Source organism: Macaca fascicularis, chromosome 4, assembly GCF_037993035.2.
Source record: "Macaca fascicularis isolate 582-1 chromosome 4, T2T-MFA8v1.1".
In the NCBI taxonomy this organism is placed as follows: Eukaryota; Metazoa; Chordata; class Mammalia; order Primates; family Cercopithecidae; genus Macaca; species Macaca fascicularis.
In genome coordinates, this window is record NC_088378.1 from 166807873 (window position 1) to 166827887 (window position 20015).

The 20015-nt window shown below is 44.2% G+C and overlaps 1 protein-coding gene across 7 annotated transcripts in view; it reads left to right on the top strand.

The window, feature by feature from the left end:
* F13A1 (coagulation factor XIII A chain) overlaps nt 1-20015 on the top strand; it is a 461954-nt gene that overhangs the window by 403948 nt on the left and 37991 nt on the right. For all 7 annotated transcript variants that reach the window (XM_065544470.2, XM_065544473.2, XM_065544474.2 and 4 more), the window contains 3 exons: nt 4262-4365; nt 5712-5800; nt 13702-13855. In XM_065544470.2, coding sequence (XP_065400542.1) covers nt 4262-4365; nt 5712-5800; nt 13702-13855 — 347 coding nt within the window. The remainder of the gene's footprint in view (nt 1-4261; nt 4366-5711; nt 5801-13701; nt 13856-20015) is intronic.

Consider the following 20015-nt stretch of genomic DNA (forward strand, 5'->3'; position numbering starts at 1 on the left):
GATTGCATGGTGAAAGAGATCCCCATGGCTGTGGAGGTAGCACCCTCTCATTCTGTTCATGGCCTGTCTGGGAGCTGAGCCATTAGCTTTCCACCCACTGATGGAGGCCCAGCCCCACTGGGAGCATTTGCTTCCTCCCCACCTCACCCACTGCCTGCAAGTTCCTGACCCTGTTATGAAACTCCCACCCTAAATACACAGATAACGTCTCAGCTGTGAGTGAAACTAGAAGAGATCACGTGTAACTAATTAGATGTTAGAGTGAGAGAAAAGAAACTTTTCCTTGGGTCCTGGTCATTTGAAAAGAAATATTATCCTCAAAGAAAAGTCTTTACTTGAGATCTGAAGTGCAAAGCATATTTATCTTGTTCCAGGCTAACCTTGCCAAGGAGATTTGAATTTAAATAAGGCTATTCTGGAGCCTATTAATCTAGGGTGATGGTGTAGCAGTGAAAGCCAGGATCGCTAAACACCTCGGGTTGTATAGGAAGCAAGATGGGGTCCATTCAGGGTTGCAGATGTTTTATTGCTGTTTTTCCCTGGGTCCCTCTGCCTGATGGGGCAACCTTCACTGTTCTGAAGAGAGGCTAGCAGAGTCATTGTCTGACATGCACAGTGACCTTCCTTGCAGCTTCCAAGCAAAGATGGAGGCTCTCTGGTGGGAACTGGCCCCATGTTCCTGCTCAGAGACCTCCACAACTTCACCCTAATCCACATCTGTACCCTTCTCTCCCTGCAGACCCTGCCTTGCTTCCCACACTTTCCCAGGGTGTGCTCTCAGCCTCATCCTCTTGCACCCTTGGTATTTGAGCTCCCTTTTAGTCCCACTCTTTCTACCAGTTCTTCCTCCATGAACATGCCTCAGTCTCTTCTAACTTAAAAATAACCAAAACGGCCTTTCCTGCATTACATTACACGCTAGACACTGCCTTATCTTTTCTTCTCTCTTACAACCTAGATCACTCTTTTTCTTTTTTTTTTTAGACAGGGTCTCACTCTGTCTTCCAGGATGGAGTGCAGTGGTACAATCATGGCTCACAGAAGCCTTGATCTCCTGGGCTCAAGTGATCCTCCCACTCAGCCCCTCAAGTAGCTGAGACTACAGGTCAGCTAACTTTTGTATCTTTAGTAGAGACAGGGTTTCACCATGCTGCCCAGGATGGTCCCAAACTCCTGGGCTCATGCAATTCTCCTGCCTCGGCCTCCTAAAATGCTGGGATTACTGGTGTGAGCCACTGAGCCCAGCCTCTAGGTCACTCTTAAGGAAGAACCTACCTCTTTCTTCCCTCCTCTTCTTTCCCTCCTCATTCATCAACTGGTTTTGCCCAACCCTCCTCCACCACCCACCAATACTCCCACATCTCCTCCTCCTCTTCATCTAATCCAGAGCATCACAAGTGTAGACAAAAATGCCTCTTAGACCTCATCTCCTGGATTTTCCACAGGCACTCAAGCTCATCCTGTCCAGAATTGAGCTGGTCACCCACCCATCACACCAGTCCCAACACAGACTTTCTTCTCTTCCTTTTTTATTCACAGTCTTGGTAAAGAAAACCATCATACTCCTTGGACAGGCAAAAGTCTTCCCCAACTCATCCAAGTCCCCTCACATCTCCCTAAACCTGTGGGTTGTACCTCCCAATGGCTTCTCTCCCTCTCCATTGTGGTGGCCACCTGAGTGCCTTTCTGGTCCACTGTAGACTATTGCAGTTCTTCAGGGGTGGGGGACAGCAGGGGAGGACTCAGCTCAATCTCTAGTCTTGCTTCTCCATCCATCTTCCATGAACAGAGATTTGCAAATTTATCTCTTCTTAAATTATTCCAATGGCTTTTCATTGCCTAAGAATAAAGCACGAATGTTTAATTTGATATCAAAGGATTTCACAATCTTATCCTCACCTATATCATAGCTCAGTGTTGAAGAGTATGGATTTCAGAGCTCTATCACTAACTAGCTGTGTGACCTCAGCAAGTTTCTTAGCCTTCCTGGGTTTCAACTTCCTCCCCTATAAACTGAGGGTAATTATAACAGTACTGAATTTTTTTTTTTTTTTTTTTTTTTTTTAGACAGTCTTGCTCTGTCACCCAGGCTGGAGTGCAGGGGCACAATTTCAGCTCACTGCAAGCTCCGCCTCCCGGGTTCACGCCATTCTCCTGCCTCAGTTTCCTGAGTAGCTGGAACCACAGGCACCCGCTAAGTTTTTATATTTTTAGTAGAGACGGGGTTTCACCGTGTCAGCCAGGATGGTCTCGATCTCCTGACCTTATGATCCACCCACCTCGGCCTCCCAAAGTGCTGGGATTACAGGCGTGAGCCACTGCACCCAGCCAATAGTACCGTTCTTATAGGGTGCTAGGGACATCAGATGTGTTAATATCCATGAGGGTTTTAGAACAGCACTTGGCACTAAGGAAGTGTTATATGTATTTGTTAGTTCCATGCATTGTCTGCCATCACTGTTCTCCTCCTATGCACTTGAATATTCAGACATGCAACAGACAGCAGACAGTTCCCCAAACACACCATGGTGGCTATTTCATGCCACTGCAACTTTGTTCTTCCTCCTTTTATTGACCTCCTAAACTCCCATTTATCTTTCAACCCTCAGCTCAAATATCACCTCCCAAATATCTGGAGACTTTGCTCCACTGAGACTCCGTGGCACCCCAAATGAACTCCCGTTTTACCACGGATCATTTAAATTAATTATTTTTCAAAGTCTGAGAGTTACCGTTTTTGAGCACTTATCACATGCCAGTCCCTGTTCAAAATACGTGTGTTAGCTTATTTAAGCCTCACGGCAAACCTATGACAGTTTTGATAATTGGTTTACAGGTTTGTCATTTCTCCTAGATTGTGAGGGTCTTTATGGGTAAGAATCTATGTTTTGATCATCTTTGAATCTCCAGCACCTAGCAAGGTGCCTGGTGTATAGTGGGTACATAGTGAAATTAATATCTCTTGAGCCAATCAGAAATGGGCTGCACTCAGAGAAAGATGGGAGCATGGGGAAACAAGTGACACTGAAGGGCATCTAGGGAAGGGACCCCTGGTAGTTGAACCTGAAATTCATCAGTGCCATAAACAAAGACTGCAGTAACTACCTCACCGCATTATTAAATCTTTATTACTATATGAACATTTTCTATAGTGCTGAGGGGTTAATGTGCTCTCATTTAATTCCGTACTGTCGTATAATTTCAGGTCTTTCCAAGGACATAATAATACAATTCATGCTGACATTTTATTCCATGCTTTTGCTTCCAGGGTCATATTCAAAGTCCTGAGAAGTTTTCCGTGGCCCTTAGCCCCTGGGTTTCCCACCTTTAATAAAGGGTAAAGAGATATTCACCCTGACAACCTATTCTTCTTGTTGGACATGAGATGGAAATTGTAGAAAATTATAGTCAGGGATCGTTCATATAGTTTCTATGGTAATGGTCTAAGACCATAAACACAAGTATTTATTGCTTAATTACTACAAAGGAATATGCTTTTTCCAAATAGGAACTATATTAAAAAGTTCAAAAGAAATATTTCAGTTTTGGTTAACTTTTCTTCCCTACTCCGTCGGTACGTGGTAAGTTCTGTTTCATTAGTCAGCAGAGAACGGTTGAGACTAAAACTGTTTAATGCACTGATTCAAATATCTTTGGGTGGCCTTAAAGCTGCTCTTAGCAGGGGAAAAGAGACATCCAGCCAGATGAGTGTCCCGAGGGATGCCAATGAGAAAGAATCTGCCCAGAAAACCCAAGTCTAGAGCCTCAGGATCTCTCCAGGAGCTCCCAGATTTGGCTTAAACTATTCTAGTAATCTGTAGACAGCATATGCACAGGATTTGGGGGTCACTTCTTTATTTATTTTTTATTTTATTTATTTTTATTTTATTTATTTATTTATTTATTTTGAGACAGAGTCTCTCCTTCTGTCACCAGGCTGGAGTGCAGTGGCGCGATCTCGGCTCACCGTAACCTCCACATCCCGGGTTCCGGTGATTCTCCTGCCTCAGCCTCCCAAGTAGCTGGGATTACAGGCGTGTCCCACCACACCCAACTAATTTTTGTATTTTTAGTAGAGATGGGGTTTCACCATGTTGGCCAGGATGGTCTTGATCTCTTGACCTCGTAGACCCGCCTGCCTTGGCCTCCCAAATTGCTGGGTTTACAAGCATGAGCCCCTGCGCCTGGCCACGGCTTCTTGATCTCTTGGAGCATTGGGTGTGAAGGGAAGTTTAACCTCTCTGGGCTTGTGTTTTCTAAGGAACTACCACTGCTGGAATGAAGCATGGATGACAAGGCCTGACCTTCCTGTCGGATTTGGAGGCTGGCAAGCTGTGGACAGCACCCCCCAGGAAAATAGCGATGGTAAAATTGTGTCCTCCCTCCGGGAAATGCTTCATTGCTGATCTTTATTTTGCTTTTATGCTTGCATTTGGTGTGTGGGAACCACGCCCATTGGGAGCCAACATCTGAAGTGTGCTTCCTGGGCACATGCGCAGTATTAGCTACCTTCCAATCAGGTTTAATTTCATTTCAATAGTCAGCTTTACCCTGATTATTTTACAAATTTTAGAAAAAGAATATAAAACAACATATAATTCATCCATTCTTGCTTTGCTAAGCAGTTTCGAAGACAGGAGAGAAAATATCTGTAAGCATTTTTACTAGGCTATAAAACATACTTCAGCCCTTCGTGGTATGCACGGATAAGATATAAAGCAGTAGAGAAAATAGAGAACTCGAAAAATAATTATAGATCATCCTTTAAATTGTTGTTTTTCCAGAACCTGGCCTCCTTTTATGTCGTGTGATTTCCTCCAAAGCTTGAGTATGTGGGGTATTTGTCTTCTAACTTGCCAACTATGCTAAGCAGCTGCAGCTCTGACCTCCCCCAGATTTTTACAAAATCACATCATAAGCCTCCATCTCTCTTTAATATGATAATATAAAGAATCAGTAGACTGTGGATATTGTGGATATTATGTTTATTTCCTCAGGTGTTGATATATTGATGGGCACACACAGGCACATGCATAAACATTCGGTGCATATTCATAGTGAAACCATGTTATAATCCTGGACTTTAAGGAAGAAAGTTTAGCACTTTCTGGTGTTCTGGTATATATATCATGGGGACACTTTTGAGATGACTAATAGCAGCTGATCTCTTATTAACTATGGATAGGTGGTAAAAATTTAAAGGATTTTAGAAGAGTAACATGGGCCTTCTGACTTCCTACATGCACAGTGGGCATGGCCAAAATGAACAGGTAATGTCCAGATTCTCCAGTTAAACTTGACTTATGTTCATAATGTCCAAAAACAAAAGACAAAAAGCAAAACAAACAGCAACAGCAACACAACCACAGAGGACACGTCAACATTTCCAACATTTCAGATGCCACCTGAACAAGAGATAAATGCTGTGTAAGTCATCTGCTTGGCGTGAACACATCTGGGTATGTGTCTGTAGGTGGCCCAGTAGATGCAGGAATAGTGTTGCCTTGTATTTATTTCCATGGCTTCAATTTTTGGCTTGAGGAAGCATAGCCAATGGATTCTCTTGAGCCTTGGAAAGAGTTTGGGCTAAATCATCATTGAAGTCGGGAACACTGGTCTCTACAGAGTCACCCTCAGTGCCATGCATCTTGCAGTATCTGGACAGAATTGGAGATGAGAAACTCACACCGCCCTTCCTCTGTGCAATGCAGGCATGTATCGGTGTGGCCCCGCCTCGGTTCAAGCCATCAAGCACGGCCACGTCTGCTTCCAATTTGATGCACCTTTTGTTTTTGCAGAGGTAAGCGGGAAGCTGGAAGAAAGTGCTGTTTTTCTTCCCAACTTCTTAACACATGAAAAAGTAAGCTAAAAGTTGTTGCTTCTAAGTTTTCCAGGTACATAGTGTATGCTTCGTGTTGACAAAGGTAACTAGGCATTATTCTAACTTCCAGGCTATTAACGCTAAATGCAGTTCTTCTTTAACATTTTTCTTTCCTTAATGTTTTGGGATTCTTACTCCCAAAAGTAAATGCTTTACTAACATTAGCTTAGTTCTCTGCACCCATGAAGTAGGTATCAACTACTCTAGAGAAATTATATGACTAATGGATCTCTCAACTAACCATTGGTAGAGACGGGTCATGAATTGAAATTTCAGGACATGCTACTTCCCTCTGGGACTAGTCCAGCAATCCATGTAGGACAAAATCCACATACACACACCCAACCATGGTCTTACCCTGGCCTTTGCAATCTATGTTCTGCCATCCCACACCATCATCCGTGGCCAGGGAGGGAGGGTTGAGTTGCCAAAGGAGGAAGGGAACCTGGAGGCTGCTCTAAAAGAATACAACCCACCTACAGGGTTGATGTGAATGCCTGGGCAAAGGCTCTGCAATTTCAGAAGAACTAGGCAGGGACTGGAAGCAGAAGAGGCTGTTAAAGGATACTCAAGGAGAGTTCTGAAGATCAAATTAAATGTAAGAGATGTTGGGTAAAGGAGAAGGCTGGGCTGCCAGCCTTGGAAGACTTGAAAGACTGAGAGGCAGGACTTCCCTAGGGTATATTTGCACCAATAAATACACTGAAATAATGTTGCTCACTTTGCCTACCTTTGGATGCTCTTAGCAACCCTCTAAAATTGTTAATATCATTCTTCCCATTTTACAGAAAAGAAAATCAAGGCAGAGAGTGGTTAAATGACTTTCTCACAACCATCTAGCTAATAAACAGCGGTGCTAAGATTTGAAGCCAGGCAGATGCCTGAACGCATACTGGTAACCATTGCACTCTAGTACTCTGGGAGGAGTAAATAGTTACTATTAGTGTACACCAGGCACTGTACTGGGGGGAATTCTAAGGTTCAGGTCTTTAAGAAACATATTTCTACATGCCAGGTGACAGGGCACAAACACACCGAACATGAAATGACAACAATACCAGTGATGCTATGGAATTAATTGTCAGGTGGGCTGTGTAGAGAGCACAGATCTGCATTCATACTATGCGTGAGTTGAGAAGTAGAGGCCAAGAACTGAAGCAGGATGGCAAAGACCACAAGACACCGTCTAGGAAGGAAGGACGACCTGGGAACAGACAGTGAGGATGCCTGTGGAAGTGTTCCTAGACAGTAGGAGCAGGGAACTGTGGGACCACAGGCGAAGGAGGGATGATTAGGCAAAGGGATTAGAAAGCAGTCAGAGGACGGGAGGAGTACTAAGCAGGGGGTATGAGTTGAGCATCTGAATGCTGTGTGGGGGAAGTTGAAAGCTGTGATGACTCACTAGGATGCATCAGGGGTGTTGGAAGGTGGAGGCTGAAGGAACTCAGTGCGGGGGACCTCCCTGAGAAACTCGCTCCTTGTCCCTCCTGTAAGTGAGAGAGAGTTTTCACTGGGCAGGAACCTGGGAAAGGTGCTGGCAGCCTTGTGGAACACGGATTGGAGGGGTTGTTACAAAGTTGTAGGGAACATCTAGAGAGTTGATCACCCCTCCAAGCCAGAGATGGAAAGGGCCTGAGCTAGACAAATGGCAATAACGAGGAAACAAAGAGGCAGGACTGAGAAATATTATTATTTAGAAGGCAAAACGAGCATCAAAATTCAGACAGCAAGATCAGGAATTTGAAACATACAAAGACCAGTGTTCATCTCATCATACCTGCCATGACAGTTTATAGAAGCCTTTGGAGACCAAGCTTACTGGACTTGGAATTTTATCCCCTCGATTTCACTTTGGGATTTGAAGATTTCCACAAACCTCCCCAGCTGCCATTTGATAGTTTATGATGCTACGAGAGCCTCTTATGAGGAGATCACTCTGAAATCCACAAAGCCTTATATTCAGCTTTTTATTATGCTTTATTGCTGCAAAGAAGGAGAAGAAGGACCTCCCTCCACAAGTGAGCTGCCTAATAGCTGTAAATGCAAACACTTTTTGCTATTATTAAATATAGATCGGGGTGTTATGAATGTCATCAGGATTTGCCGATTATAATTACTCCTTTCTCACCCACTGCAGAGGCATGTCTGACAGAGGGTGCAATTTGTTGCTTTGGCATGGGCTGAGCCATTTTTAAGAGATGTTTGAGCTGATGAAAAGTGTATGAGGAATCTTTTCTCAAGGGTGCCTGCAGTGGGACCCCATGGAGAGCGTCATGCGAGTTGACATGACTCAGGTTGGAGTCTGCAGCTCTCTTTGCTCTCCCTCCTCCTTGCTGCGTCAGCTCGCCTTCTCTTCCCTCCCAGCATGCTGACTTTCTTGGTCATTCCTTACTCATTTCCGGGCTTGATCAAGCATCATGTTCATTGACTATTTTTTAGTTTTCCCAGGGCCTTGGTCTCCGTGAGTGAAAGCAGAGCCTAAAAAGAAGAGGGATATGCCTGGAAAGTGTCTTACCTTCTGTTCCTTTTTTCTGTCCTCCTCCACTTTGGAAGTTCACTCTCCACATTTCTGGATTTCTGCCAGGGCTCGAAGCTTATTTCTCTTACCCCTCCCTTCCCATGCCCTCGCTGCTGCAGTGGGTTCCTGTAGATCTGAAGACCCATCTGCCTCTTCTCTCCCCAGCTCATGGTGGCCTAGGGCTTCCAAAGAGGTGAGAGGAAAGGAGAGCTGTTCTAAGTGTCTGAAGTCGTATTCCAAGATTCCATGTTCACTAAGCCCTCAGGGGTTCTTAGTGAAGAACTCTCTCCTTCTTGCCAAAGATAACTCTTCTGTCCTAACTTCTCACTAACTCTGCTGACCTCTTTCACACCACTCCACCCCAAACTCACACACATACACACACACCTGTGCACACACACACACATGCATGCACGCACCCATGGGCACCCACACATACACATACTCCTGCCTGCCCTCCCTGGCACTGAGATGATTTTGACAGGAGCAATAACTGGCTCCCTGGGACCACAGCAACCATCTCGTCGCTCAAGAAGCTAAGCCCTCCTCTGCTGTGGGTCAGCAGTTAGTTCTCTTATACAATAAGTAGAGATGTTTTCCTGTAGATTATTCATTCTCAATTCAAACTTGTTTATTTTGCTACTGTCTTATCAGATGCAGCCCATTTTTTGGCATCTCCTACTTGGCTGTAAAATAATCCTGTCATTTATTCAAATAGCATATAAAACTTTGAAATTATTTTAGCTTTCCTTCTTAACCTCCCTTATGCATCTTGCCAAAATTACCTTCCAAAACTTATCATAAATCCATCCACTTCTACAATCTCTGTCATTACCCTCTGAGCACTGTACAGCACTAAGCTCCATGAAGTTACCTCCTAACTTGTCTCCCTGATCCCCCTCTTGCTGCTTCTTTGTCTATTCTCCACAGATCACCAGAATTATTCTTTAAATGTAAACAAAAACTTCACACTCCTGCTCCAACCCTTCTAGTGGAGTTCTGCCACCCTTACAATAAAATTGAACGTAAATTCTTACAAGATTCCATGGCTTCCCTTCCACTTCATCCCTTGTTTATTTCCCTCCAGCCATACTGAGCTTTTTGCTCTTTGGAAAGCATCCACACATCCTCTTGGTTCCGCACTTTTGGACATATTGTTCCTTTTGCTAGGAAAGCTGCCCTCACTATCTTTCACTCTATGGAGGAAGAATGCTTTGCAGGCTTTGTTCCTCTCTGCACTCAAGTCTCTGCTCTGGTCACCTCTTCAAAGAGGCCTTCACTCACCCCACCCCACTCCACCTAAAATATCACCATCTGCCCTGTTGTTTTCATCCTCCTACCTTAGTGTGTGTTCCATTTCTCCCTTCTAGCATATGAGCTCCATGAAGGTAGAAGCTGTTGTGTCTTCATTGCTGAGAGCAGGATCTAGGGTCCAGCACCAGGAAGGCCTCCTGGTCCAGGAGGGCATTCACTGCCTCCATGTGCCCTCTGAGAAGCAGCATTTTCTCTGCGGAGCATGCAGATGAGGTTATCTCCACTTGGGAACCAATGAACAAACCAAAGCAAACTCTGTCCAGGGTCCTGAAAGCAAGAGCACATCTCCAGCCTCAGTGGTGAAGAGCATATCTTCCACCACCTGTGGACAAATGTTCACATTCTATGGGCCCGGGTGGACCTTTGCAGAGAGCAGCCCCCAAGCCTCCTTCCCATTCCACCTGTGCTGAGAACCTATGGCCCCGACCAATGGTAGAGGCTACTATGTAGGAAGTGCCTGTACTTAAGAGGCAAGGGTTTGGTGTTGTGAAAAGAACACCCAATTTCATGCACCAATGCCCAGATTTTGTGTGACGATAACTTCTTCAAGTGTAGGGGTAGAAAAAGGTGATCACTAACATTATATTACATTCAGAAGAAGGAAGAGAATTTAGCCTTAAACCTAGGGCTTTCACAAGTAGTACCAATCTATCCACCAGCCCTGCAAGGAAGGTAGGCTCAGAGAGATTCAATAACTCATCCAAAGCCACACAGCCTAAGTCCAATATTCCTTACCATACACTCTGAACTTAGCTACTGTTCTACCCCAGAGAGTCAATTGATTTTGGGTGGGGCCAATCATGATGCTTTTTTAAGCTCCTAGATGATTTTCTAGTACAGCCAGAATAGAGGAACGTTCCACTACAGGCTGAAACCAAAAAGAAAGCTTTCTAATGTCACTTGGAAAGAATAATTTCCCTCCACATACCACCCCAACATACATATACAGAAACCACCCCATACTGGTGTTTCCCCTCTCCTTTCTCAACAAAGGACAGTGCTGTTGATCTGTCCTGAGATTTTAGCCTACATGTTTTTCTGAAACCATATTCAAGGTGGTGGGGGGGCGGCAGGAACTAGCCACTTCCATATTTAGCTTGTCTCCCTGGAAAATCATAAGCTGTTACAAGGCTTAAGATGATATTTATCATTATTGTTGCTACAATTTGAAAGTGGAGGAGGTCGCCGTTTGTACTTACATGGCTTCCTCCAGAGGGAATGCCAGAATTCTCAGGCAGTTCATTCAGTTTCCAAAATGACTAGTATTCCACAGGTATCTGCTGTGTCCTCTCCTGTCCTGATTCCTGACTTCACATTTCAGCCTTTCACAGCATGTGGCTAGCACCACCGAGTTCTGGCTGCTCTGCTGAGGAGCAGGGCCACCGTTTATCAGCCTCAGAAATCTGAGCTGCAAGCGTGGAACCATCTCACCCCTCAAGCTGGTGCTCATGCTCCCGCAGGGTGGTGTAGGAGAGGCAGTGTGCTGTGAAGGCCAAGGGCTGGGCTATGGGCTGGCCCAGGGCTTGTGCTTCTTCTCCACCAGCTCCCAGCCATGAAACCACAAACACTCTGCCTCCCCCTTCTGAGTCTTGGTGCCCTCATCCATAGTATGGTTACAATACATACCTCACAGGCTTGTTGTTGTGAGGTTCAAACTAAATCCTTTATAAAATGTCCCTGAAACATTGTAGGTATGCAGTAAATGTTGGCTATCTCCTCTTTAGTAGAAATCCGATTTCATGTGCACTCAGAACATTCTGTGAGAAAGTAAAATTGCTCTCTTTAACCTCAAGTTTAAAACCTAGGGATATATCTTCAAGTTTCCCCATTACCTAATGATGACTATTATATTTTTTACTCAATTTTGAAATGTACAAGTCATGTTCACATAGATCTTATCTCACTCTGACCTAAAATGCTCCCATAAAATTGGCAGAACAAGTTTAATCATTTTTATTTTATAGAATCAGGAACTGAAGTTCATAGAGATTAACATGCACTTTCTACAAGGACATGCCCACTATAGGAACCCAGGTTTCTTGCAGCAAATCTAGTGTTCCCCTCAAAGGCCATCTAGGTTTCACCTTGGCTGTTGCTATCTAGCCAACCCCTGACCCCACTGCCCCATGTCCAAAGTATCTTGTACTTATTCTTTCATGGTACTTATTGTACTATATTGCAGGGCTTCTCGAGCCTGACTGTCCAACAGAATTGTGTGAGACCTTTTGTAAAATATAATGACTTTAGGGCCTCACGTGATTTAGGTCCCACCTCCTTAATCAGGCATCTATTTTGTTAAAAAAGTTCTCCAGGTGACTCTGATGCACAGAATCATGCTTACTAGAGCATAAACTCTATAATGGCAGAGATCAAATCTATTTTGTTCATCATTAGGATTCTGAATCCTTGAACAATATCTGGCAATACTATTAAATAATATATTATGGTCAATAACATTTATTGAGCATTTACTCTATGCCAGACACTGTGATAAGTAATGTATGTGTGTTTGTTTCTGTTAATTCTGCCAATCATCCTATGAAGAAGGAGTTATTGTCACCCTATTTAAAGAGTGGGTAACTGAGGCTTGGAGAGGAGCTTGGGAAACATTTAGTAAATACATCAATGACTATTAGCAGTGCAATTCATGCTTCCTGCCCACTTCCATGATAATAAATGGAATTCTCAAGAAAGTGATTGTAAAATATGTAATAAAAGACTCTGGTAGAGTCAGCTTTCAGGCACACATTAGTCATTGTCTCTAGAAAGTAGAGTGGTAAAGCAGGGCCTTGGGAGAGCTTGGGGGCAGCCAGCATGGCCCCAAGACACTATTTCCAAGTCCCACAAATAGCACATTTTAGTGGCTGGACCAACAGAAAATAGACTGAGTTCCTCCTAGATCATTTAATGTTGTTGTTCAATTTAAATACTTTTGGCTTCAAGTAGCAGAACTGATGTGGCTGAAACAGATGGGGACTTATTTTTCTCATATAAGAAATCCTGAAATAGGTGGTCCTGATGCTGGCTTAGCCATTTAACAGCATCATTAAGTTCCCCAAATACCCAAAAGCCTCTCAGCTTTCTACTCTGCCACCTTCTCATTGTCGGCCATGTTTCTGTTCACTGTCTCACGATGGCCACAGCAGCTTCAAGCATTCCTTCACTTTACCTGCAAACACCTGAAAGCAGAAAGGGAAGGGCAAACTCATGCGTGTACCTCTCTCCTTTTTCTAAGGGGAAAAATGTCTCCCAGAAGTCACCTAGCAGACTTCCTCTTCCTCCTGGTAGTTGGTCACATAGTCACAGTTAGCCCAAAAGCAGTCCAGGGAAGCAAGCGATGGGCATGGCGGCATGGCAGCATGGCGTTGTCTTCTCTCCCATGGGAGGTAGGACTTATCAGGAAGACAGAGGAGAGAGAAAAATGGTTGCTTCTTAGGCAATGTATTGTCTCAGCCTCAAATAAATTTTTATTTATTTATTTTTTTTTTTGACACGGAGTCTTGTGCTGTCGCCCAGGCTGGGGTGCAGTGGCTGGATCTCAGCTCACTGCAAGCTCCGCCTCCCAGGTTTATGCCATTCTCCTGCCTCAGCCTCCCGAGTAGCTGGGACTACAGACGCCCGCCACCTCGCCTGGCTGGTTTTTTGTATTTTTTAGTAGAGACGGGGTTTCACCATGTTAGCCAGGATGGTCTCGATCTCCTAACCTCGTGATCTGCCCGTCTCGGCCTCCCAAAGTGCTGGGATTACAGGCTTGAGCCACTGCGCCCAGCCCCTCAAATAAATTTTATTTAAAGTACTGCTAAATAAACTAGATTCGCCTTTAGAATACATTCAAAATCTGTTTGGTCCTATGATACAAATCCAATGTTGTTGAAGAAAGGGGCGTGTCAGCTCCAGAGATCTCTAGACGACTGCATTATGGACAGTTAAAGACTTTAGCAACAACAGGCATGTGATGATGGCTAATGCTCTCCTCTCCTGTTTTCAGGTCAACAGCGACCTCATTTACATTACAGCTAAGAAAGATGGCACTCATGTGGTGGAAAATGTGGATGCCACCCACATTGGGAAATTAATTGTGACCAAACAAATTGGAGGAGATGGCATGATGGATATTACTGATACTTACAAATTCCAAGAAGGTAATTTACTACCACCGAATGAAGATTTTACTTATTCATTGTCACTCAGAGATGAGTTCCAGAGAATGCGCTGGCATTTGCTGCATTTGGTAGCAACAGCAGAAGTATAAACTTCCATGCGTGAAAGACACATCACATATGTAATTTTTCATTGTAGTTTTCTTTGCTAGCTTGCTTTGGGCAGGATTCTCATTCACATGGCTTGTGAAATGATTTGATTTAAAGTCATATCTATTTTAACAGAATATAGAATATGTTCTTGCTCATAAGAACCTTAATTTTAAATAATCCTATTAGAAAACACTGTGTAACTAACATAATTTTAGTTCAATAATAGAAATTAAAATAACGACTTCACATTGGTTTAGTACTTTACCAGTTATTTTCACATACATTGTTCCATTACATTATCATGGAATACTACAAAGCAGATAATACAATATTAATAGGACAATACAATCTCTCTAACTCAGGACAATTAGGCCAAAGGCCAGTTTCAATTATAAAATAATGTCATGGTGGGTTTTTGTTGACTTTTATTGCATAGAATGTTTCAAATGGCACTACTGAGTTTAATTCTATCTCAATCAATGCTTAGTGTCCACTCTATGCCTGTAATTGGTTTGGTGCTGGAGATCCCAGCAGTGAGCAGGACTCAGTTCCTGTCCTGGTCTGAGTGATAGGATTATTGTGCAGAGGGGTCTTTGGAAACAAAAAGTAGGGACCTTTAGTCCATCTGTTTCAGAGAAAGAAAGACTTGAGAAGCGAAGTCGTGGACCTCAGTTAAAGAAAGCTAAGCAGGAGTTTCCAGGCAGTGGGAACATGATCAAAGTTACGAGGCGTGAAGCAGCCCTGTGTGTTTAGGGTCCTGCAGGCTCAGAATGCCCAGTAACTGGAGACAAAGCTGCCCGAGGCCAGCAGTGGCCAGGAACTGGAGGACCGTGGGTGTCTTCATGGTGAACATGCAATATGTTTTGCAAATGATTCACTGCCAGAGGTTCTTAGGAGTATTTACTTTAGTGAATGGATAAAAATGACAAGTAATTAGCGTATACCTAAATATTCATTGGAATCCATGAAGTGTTAAGGAGTGCAGAATTTGTTTTAAATATTTTAGACAGTCGCTCTGCTCTTATTTACAAAAGTAATTTGCACTATAAAGAAGCTTGCTGAATTGAGAACACTTGTGCATAGTCTCAGAAAGTCAGAATTTTTGTTATCTGAACTAGTGAATTTTCACTGTATTTTTGAAATGCTTCATTTTCCTTTTCTGTTGGTTATCATCCATTGTATAACACAGATACAAAGGTTTTTTTTTTTTTTTGTCATTTGGATTTTTCCTTAAAGGAAAATTTAAAACAATATAAGTGCAAATAAAACAAAACAAACAAGAAATGCCCTCTTACTATAGTTATAAGCAAAAAAAGGTTTGGAAAAACAAAAAAAGAAAGTTCATAGAAAAGTTAGCTGCAACATCCACTCATTCATACATTCATCCGCACGACAGCTGGCTCTTACCACCTGCCATCTTCCAGTGCTGTGTAGAGCTGGACACACGCACAGCCCTGCCTTCCCATGCAGCTGGGGAGAAAAGCAGAAGGCAGCCCTCACTGTGCTGGGTGAGAATTGCTCTGGCACAGGGTGGACAGGTGCTGCCGGGCGCAGAGAAGGGCTCCCAGCCAAGAATTGGCAATTGGGGAAGGCCTCGTGGAGGAAGTTAGTGATGGGCTCGCTAAGCCCAAAGGACACAGAAGAATTGGCAGGTGAAGCTGGGGAAAGAGGTCCCCAGGAAAAGGCAGTAAGGCAGGGATTGTGGTGAGAACTCTCCTATTTGGAAGAAGTCCTGACCTGATAGAGTAGCGAACAAATGTTGCACCTATAGGCAGCTAGGGGCAGCAGGAAGCGATCTGTCCACATGACAGATGTCTTGTGGAAACCATGGAGCTGAGCACAGCTGCCATTAGCTGTCAGCATGGAGGTGACAGTGAAGGCCAACTCAGGAATGGGACAGAATCAGATGCCATGAGAGGAAAGACCAAAACCCAGTCCACAAAACAGGAGTCAGGGGCTTGGCTGGGGGTGGCTACCAAATTAAAACAAAATGTGTCCGCACTGCATGAGGAAGACATCTGAGGTCCAGGCCTCTGGAGTTTAGCAAGAAGGCAAGGCCGAGGGAGAGGGACAATGTGGAGGTCTGGTCCAACTGGAAGAATCCCTAAACCCACACAGATGGTTGTAAGAGACAATTCATCCTGCTTCTGGGCTGGAGTTGACCCCAAGTGGATAGTTCCTTAATCAAGGGTGGCATATACATTTCAAACTGGAACTTTGGAAATGACCAAGTAGAGTGTTGTTTTGAGAAGAACACCAAGACTGCATCTGAATATGGTGGGATAGAGGGATTGATAGCCACCACTGGCCACTGGCATGCAGTGAGGACTCATCATATCCGTGGCTAGGTGCTTCCCACTCTGATTCTCACCGTCTGATTCTCACCCTGATTCTCACCGTTGAATCTCTTATAATTTCTCTGATCCATAAATGCTGAGTGTAGACACCAAAATATGGAAATGAGCAGAATCACAGGAAACAAATTATTACTAGATTTAGGAATTAACTATTTTAATGAATTAAATCATGGAAAGATCATTTTCACTTCAACTTACTAAAGCTTATTATTAATTTTATAACTTTTTTCGAGATATACAATTAAGAAACGATAAGACTTTGAAAACCAGAATTCTGAAGACTTCTCCAGTGGCAATATATCTTGTTTGATGACAATGTGTTGATCCCATTCCCTCTTTGCTCCCAGGGTCACTGGTATTTCCACCTCTCCTTCTCTATTGTCTCCTTCCAATCAGCATTTAAGCAGGCTCAAATGTCTGCTGTGTTTTAAAAAAAATTACAAAAATCTTTTTCACCACTGTCTCTTCCTCCTCGCCTCCTTGCCATCCTGGAGCGCTGCCTGGACTTGGATCCTGCTGTGTTGCTTCTCCACTCCTTCTGCGCACACTCTGTCCTGATTTCTGTTACCAGCACATCCTTGAAGTTGTTCTCAAGGTTGCCAAGACCACCCAATTGTCAGATTTCAGCTTATTTGACTTTCCTACACTTCCTGGTGCTGTTGTTCACTCCCTTTCCTTGCAATTCTGTCTTCTCTTTGTTTCTACAATGTTACTTTCTCCTGGTTCCACCCCCTCCTACCTGACCCTCTTTTCGCATCTCTTTTTGACTATAAGCTTTCCCCTTTCTTCAGCCCCTTCCAATGCCACTTCATTCTAGGCTTCTATCCTTGAGCTCCATTCCCACCCACCTGAAGTTCTTCCCACATAGCTGGTGTTAATGTTCACGTATATACTGATCACCCCATGTCTGCGTCTCCACCCGGACTTTACCTAAATGTCCCACAGAAACCTGACTTGGAACTTCCCAAATGACACCACTCACTCCCTCCCTCACCTCAGATCTGTTTCTCCCACTGCCCCTACTCTGGTGAATAGAACCACCATCCACTCAAATTTAGCTACTTAAGAATGAGTCGAGCAACAAATCCTCGAAATGTCCCCTCTGAAATCGTTCTCAAATGCATCCCCTCCCCTCCAGCTCCATAGCCTGAAAATTAAACATTATCTGGTGTGTACAACTCTTAATATAGTTCCTGCCACATAATAAGTGTCCAATGAAAGTTTCCCCTATTACTAGTAATTCTATTATTCCTGCCATACTACTCCTATTCGTTTGGCCTATGATTAGTTTTCTCCTGGAAAAATACTTGCTCTAGCTTCCCAATTCCACCTTACTTCCTCAGGCCCTCCTTTCCTCAGCCTAGCCCTTGCCTTGCTGCCAAAGTAATATCTGAAACATAAACCTGAGCCTCTGCAGCTGGAAACCATTCTCAGCAAACTATCGCAAGAACAGAAAAACAAACACCGCGTGTTCTCACTCATAGGTGGGAATTGAACAATGAGATCACTTGGACACAGGAAGGGGAACATCACACACCTGGCGGTTGTGGGGTGGGGGGAGGGGGGAGAGATAGCCTTAGGAGAAATACCTAATGTAGATGATGAGTTAATGGGTGCAGCAAACCAACATGGCACATGGATACATATGTAGCAAACCTGCACGTTGTGCACATGTACCCTAGAACTTAAAGTATAATGAAAAATTTTTTAAAAACTCTGTAAATGTGTAAAAACAAAACAAAACAAACAAACAAAACCCTGAGCCTCTTCTAGTACTGCTTAAAACCCCCACCCCCTCTCCCCCTGTGGCCTCCAGGGCATCCAGTCCTAACTCACAAAGCCTCTTGCTAAGTGGCTTTTTGGCACCTGGTGACTGCACCTCCTGAGCATGCCCCCACAGGTATTATATGCAGAGGCCAGGGACCTGCTAGCAGTTCCTCCAACAAGCCAAGCTCCCCCTGCCTCCCAGGCCTTGCCAGGACTCCAAAAACTCCGAGAAGCCTCCCACGCCCCTTCCTGTCCCCATGCACTGCAGGCCAAGCTTCGTCCCAGCATCTGTGGTGAACACATCTGTGCTGGGATTGCTCTTCACTTGTTCCTTCTGCACCAGTGAGGGAAAGTCTGTGTCTCTCCTCTGTGCCTAGTGCCTAGCACGGTGTTTGGAACATTATGGAGTTTCCAACAGCGTGAGATGATTTGAATGAATGGTTACTGGGGAGGCACTTTCACAGCTGGGCTTGGTTGAACATAAAATGTCCTAAACTGGACCATTATGAAGAGGAAAATTTTATCTCTGGCTGAAAGCAAAGTGCTTCTCCAAACCTCAATCCTTCAGATCCTCTGTGCCAGGCTGGGTTTCAGGGCCTGGGGATGCAGAGGTGGACAAGCCATATCATGTCTCTGTTCTCATGGAGCTTGCATTCCAGCAGGGAAGATAACGTCACATAGTAACTAGTACTGTGACAAGGAAGAGGAAATAAAGCCAGGTATGTGTTAGGGAGAGCCGAGAGGACTAGAATTTGGGGACACATTACACAAGGTAAGAGGGGGAGGACAGGGGAGGTGACAGCGGAGCTAAAGCCAGAACAATGAGAAGAATCTTCGTCCAGCGTAAAAGGGCTCTTTTATTACATCCTAGTTAATGGAAAGATATTTTTGACTTTGCACCCAGAGGCTGTAGAAGAATCTCAGAAAATAAAATCTGGCTTTGGATAAATCTTTCATAGCACTAAAATGTTGCCTGTGGCCCTGAATTATGTAAGACGCCAGAGCACAGAGCATAACTGTAGAGAAACAGGAATTACTCTGCCAGGCTCTGGGAAAGCCTGCAGTTGTTTTCTCCTCTCCGGGTCTGTGCTTCCTGGAACAGCCCCAGCCTGCCTGCCTCTGCCTGGCGGTCTCTGCTCACAGAGGCTGCTGCTTCCCCAGGAAGGAAGCTCCAGGTGCCTCCACCCATGGCAGGTCGTGAAGTTGCTAATAGCTGCCCTCAAGGCTTCTTCTCCCATTCCCCTCACCTTGGCCAGCTCAGCTCCTCTCTGATACGTTCCTGCTGCTCAAATTTGCCTCCTGCATTTTGCCTCAATGCATATTTGGCCCCCATCCAAAGTGATCATCATTAATGCTCTCTTCTCATGGATCTATTGGCCAGATGATTTCTGCTAAAATATTTCACTGCACTTCCCTTGTCCTCACCCCTCCTTCCCTTTTTCTTATCTCCCTCCGAGGGCCCTAGCCGATGCTTGTCCTAGACTAACAGTTCCTGGCACATTCTTGCAGTCTTGACAATCAGGGAAATCGTTAATACACACACACACACACACACACACACACACACACACACAAACACACACACACAAATACACATTCATATTTGTATGCAATGCCTTCTGTCGTTTTCTCTGTCTTTGCAGAGCAGCTTCCATGTATTATATATCTACTACCTCTAATTCGCCTGATAAACCTAGGATGTAGACACCCTTATTTTACAAACAAGGAAAGTGATGGTAATAATGGCGTCTGTCTTGTAGAGTTGTTATGAGGATCAAATGACACAATGCACAAAAGCACTTATCCCGGTGCTTGGCACACAGCTAGCCCTCAGTGAGGGTTGTGATGATTCATTGACCTCTCAGTCACCATTGCATTTCATTATGAACTAGATAAAGTAGAAGAGAGTACCTTTAAACTAGCAT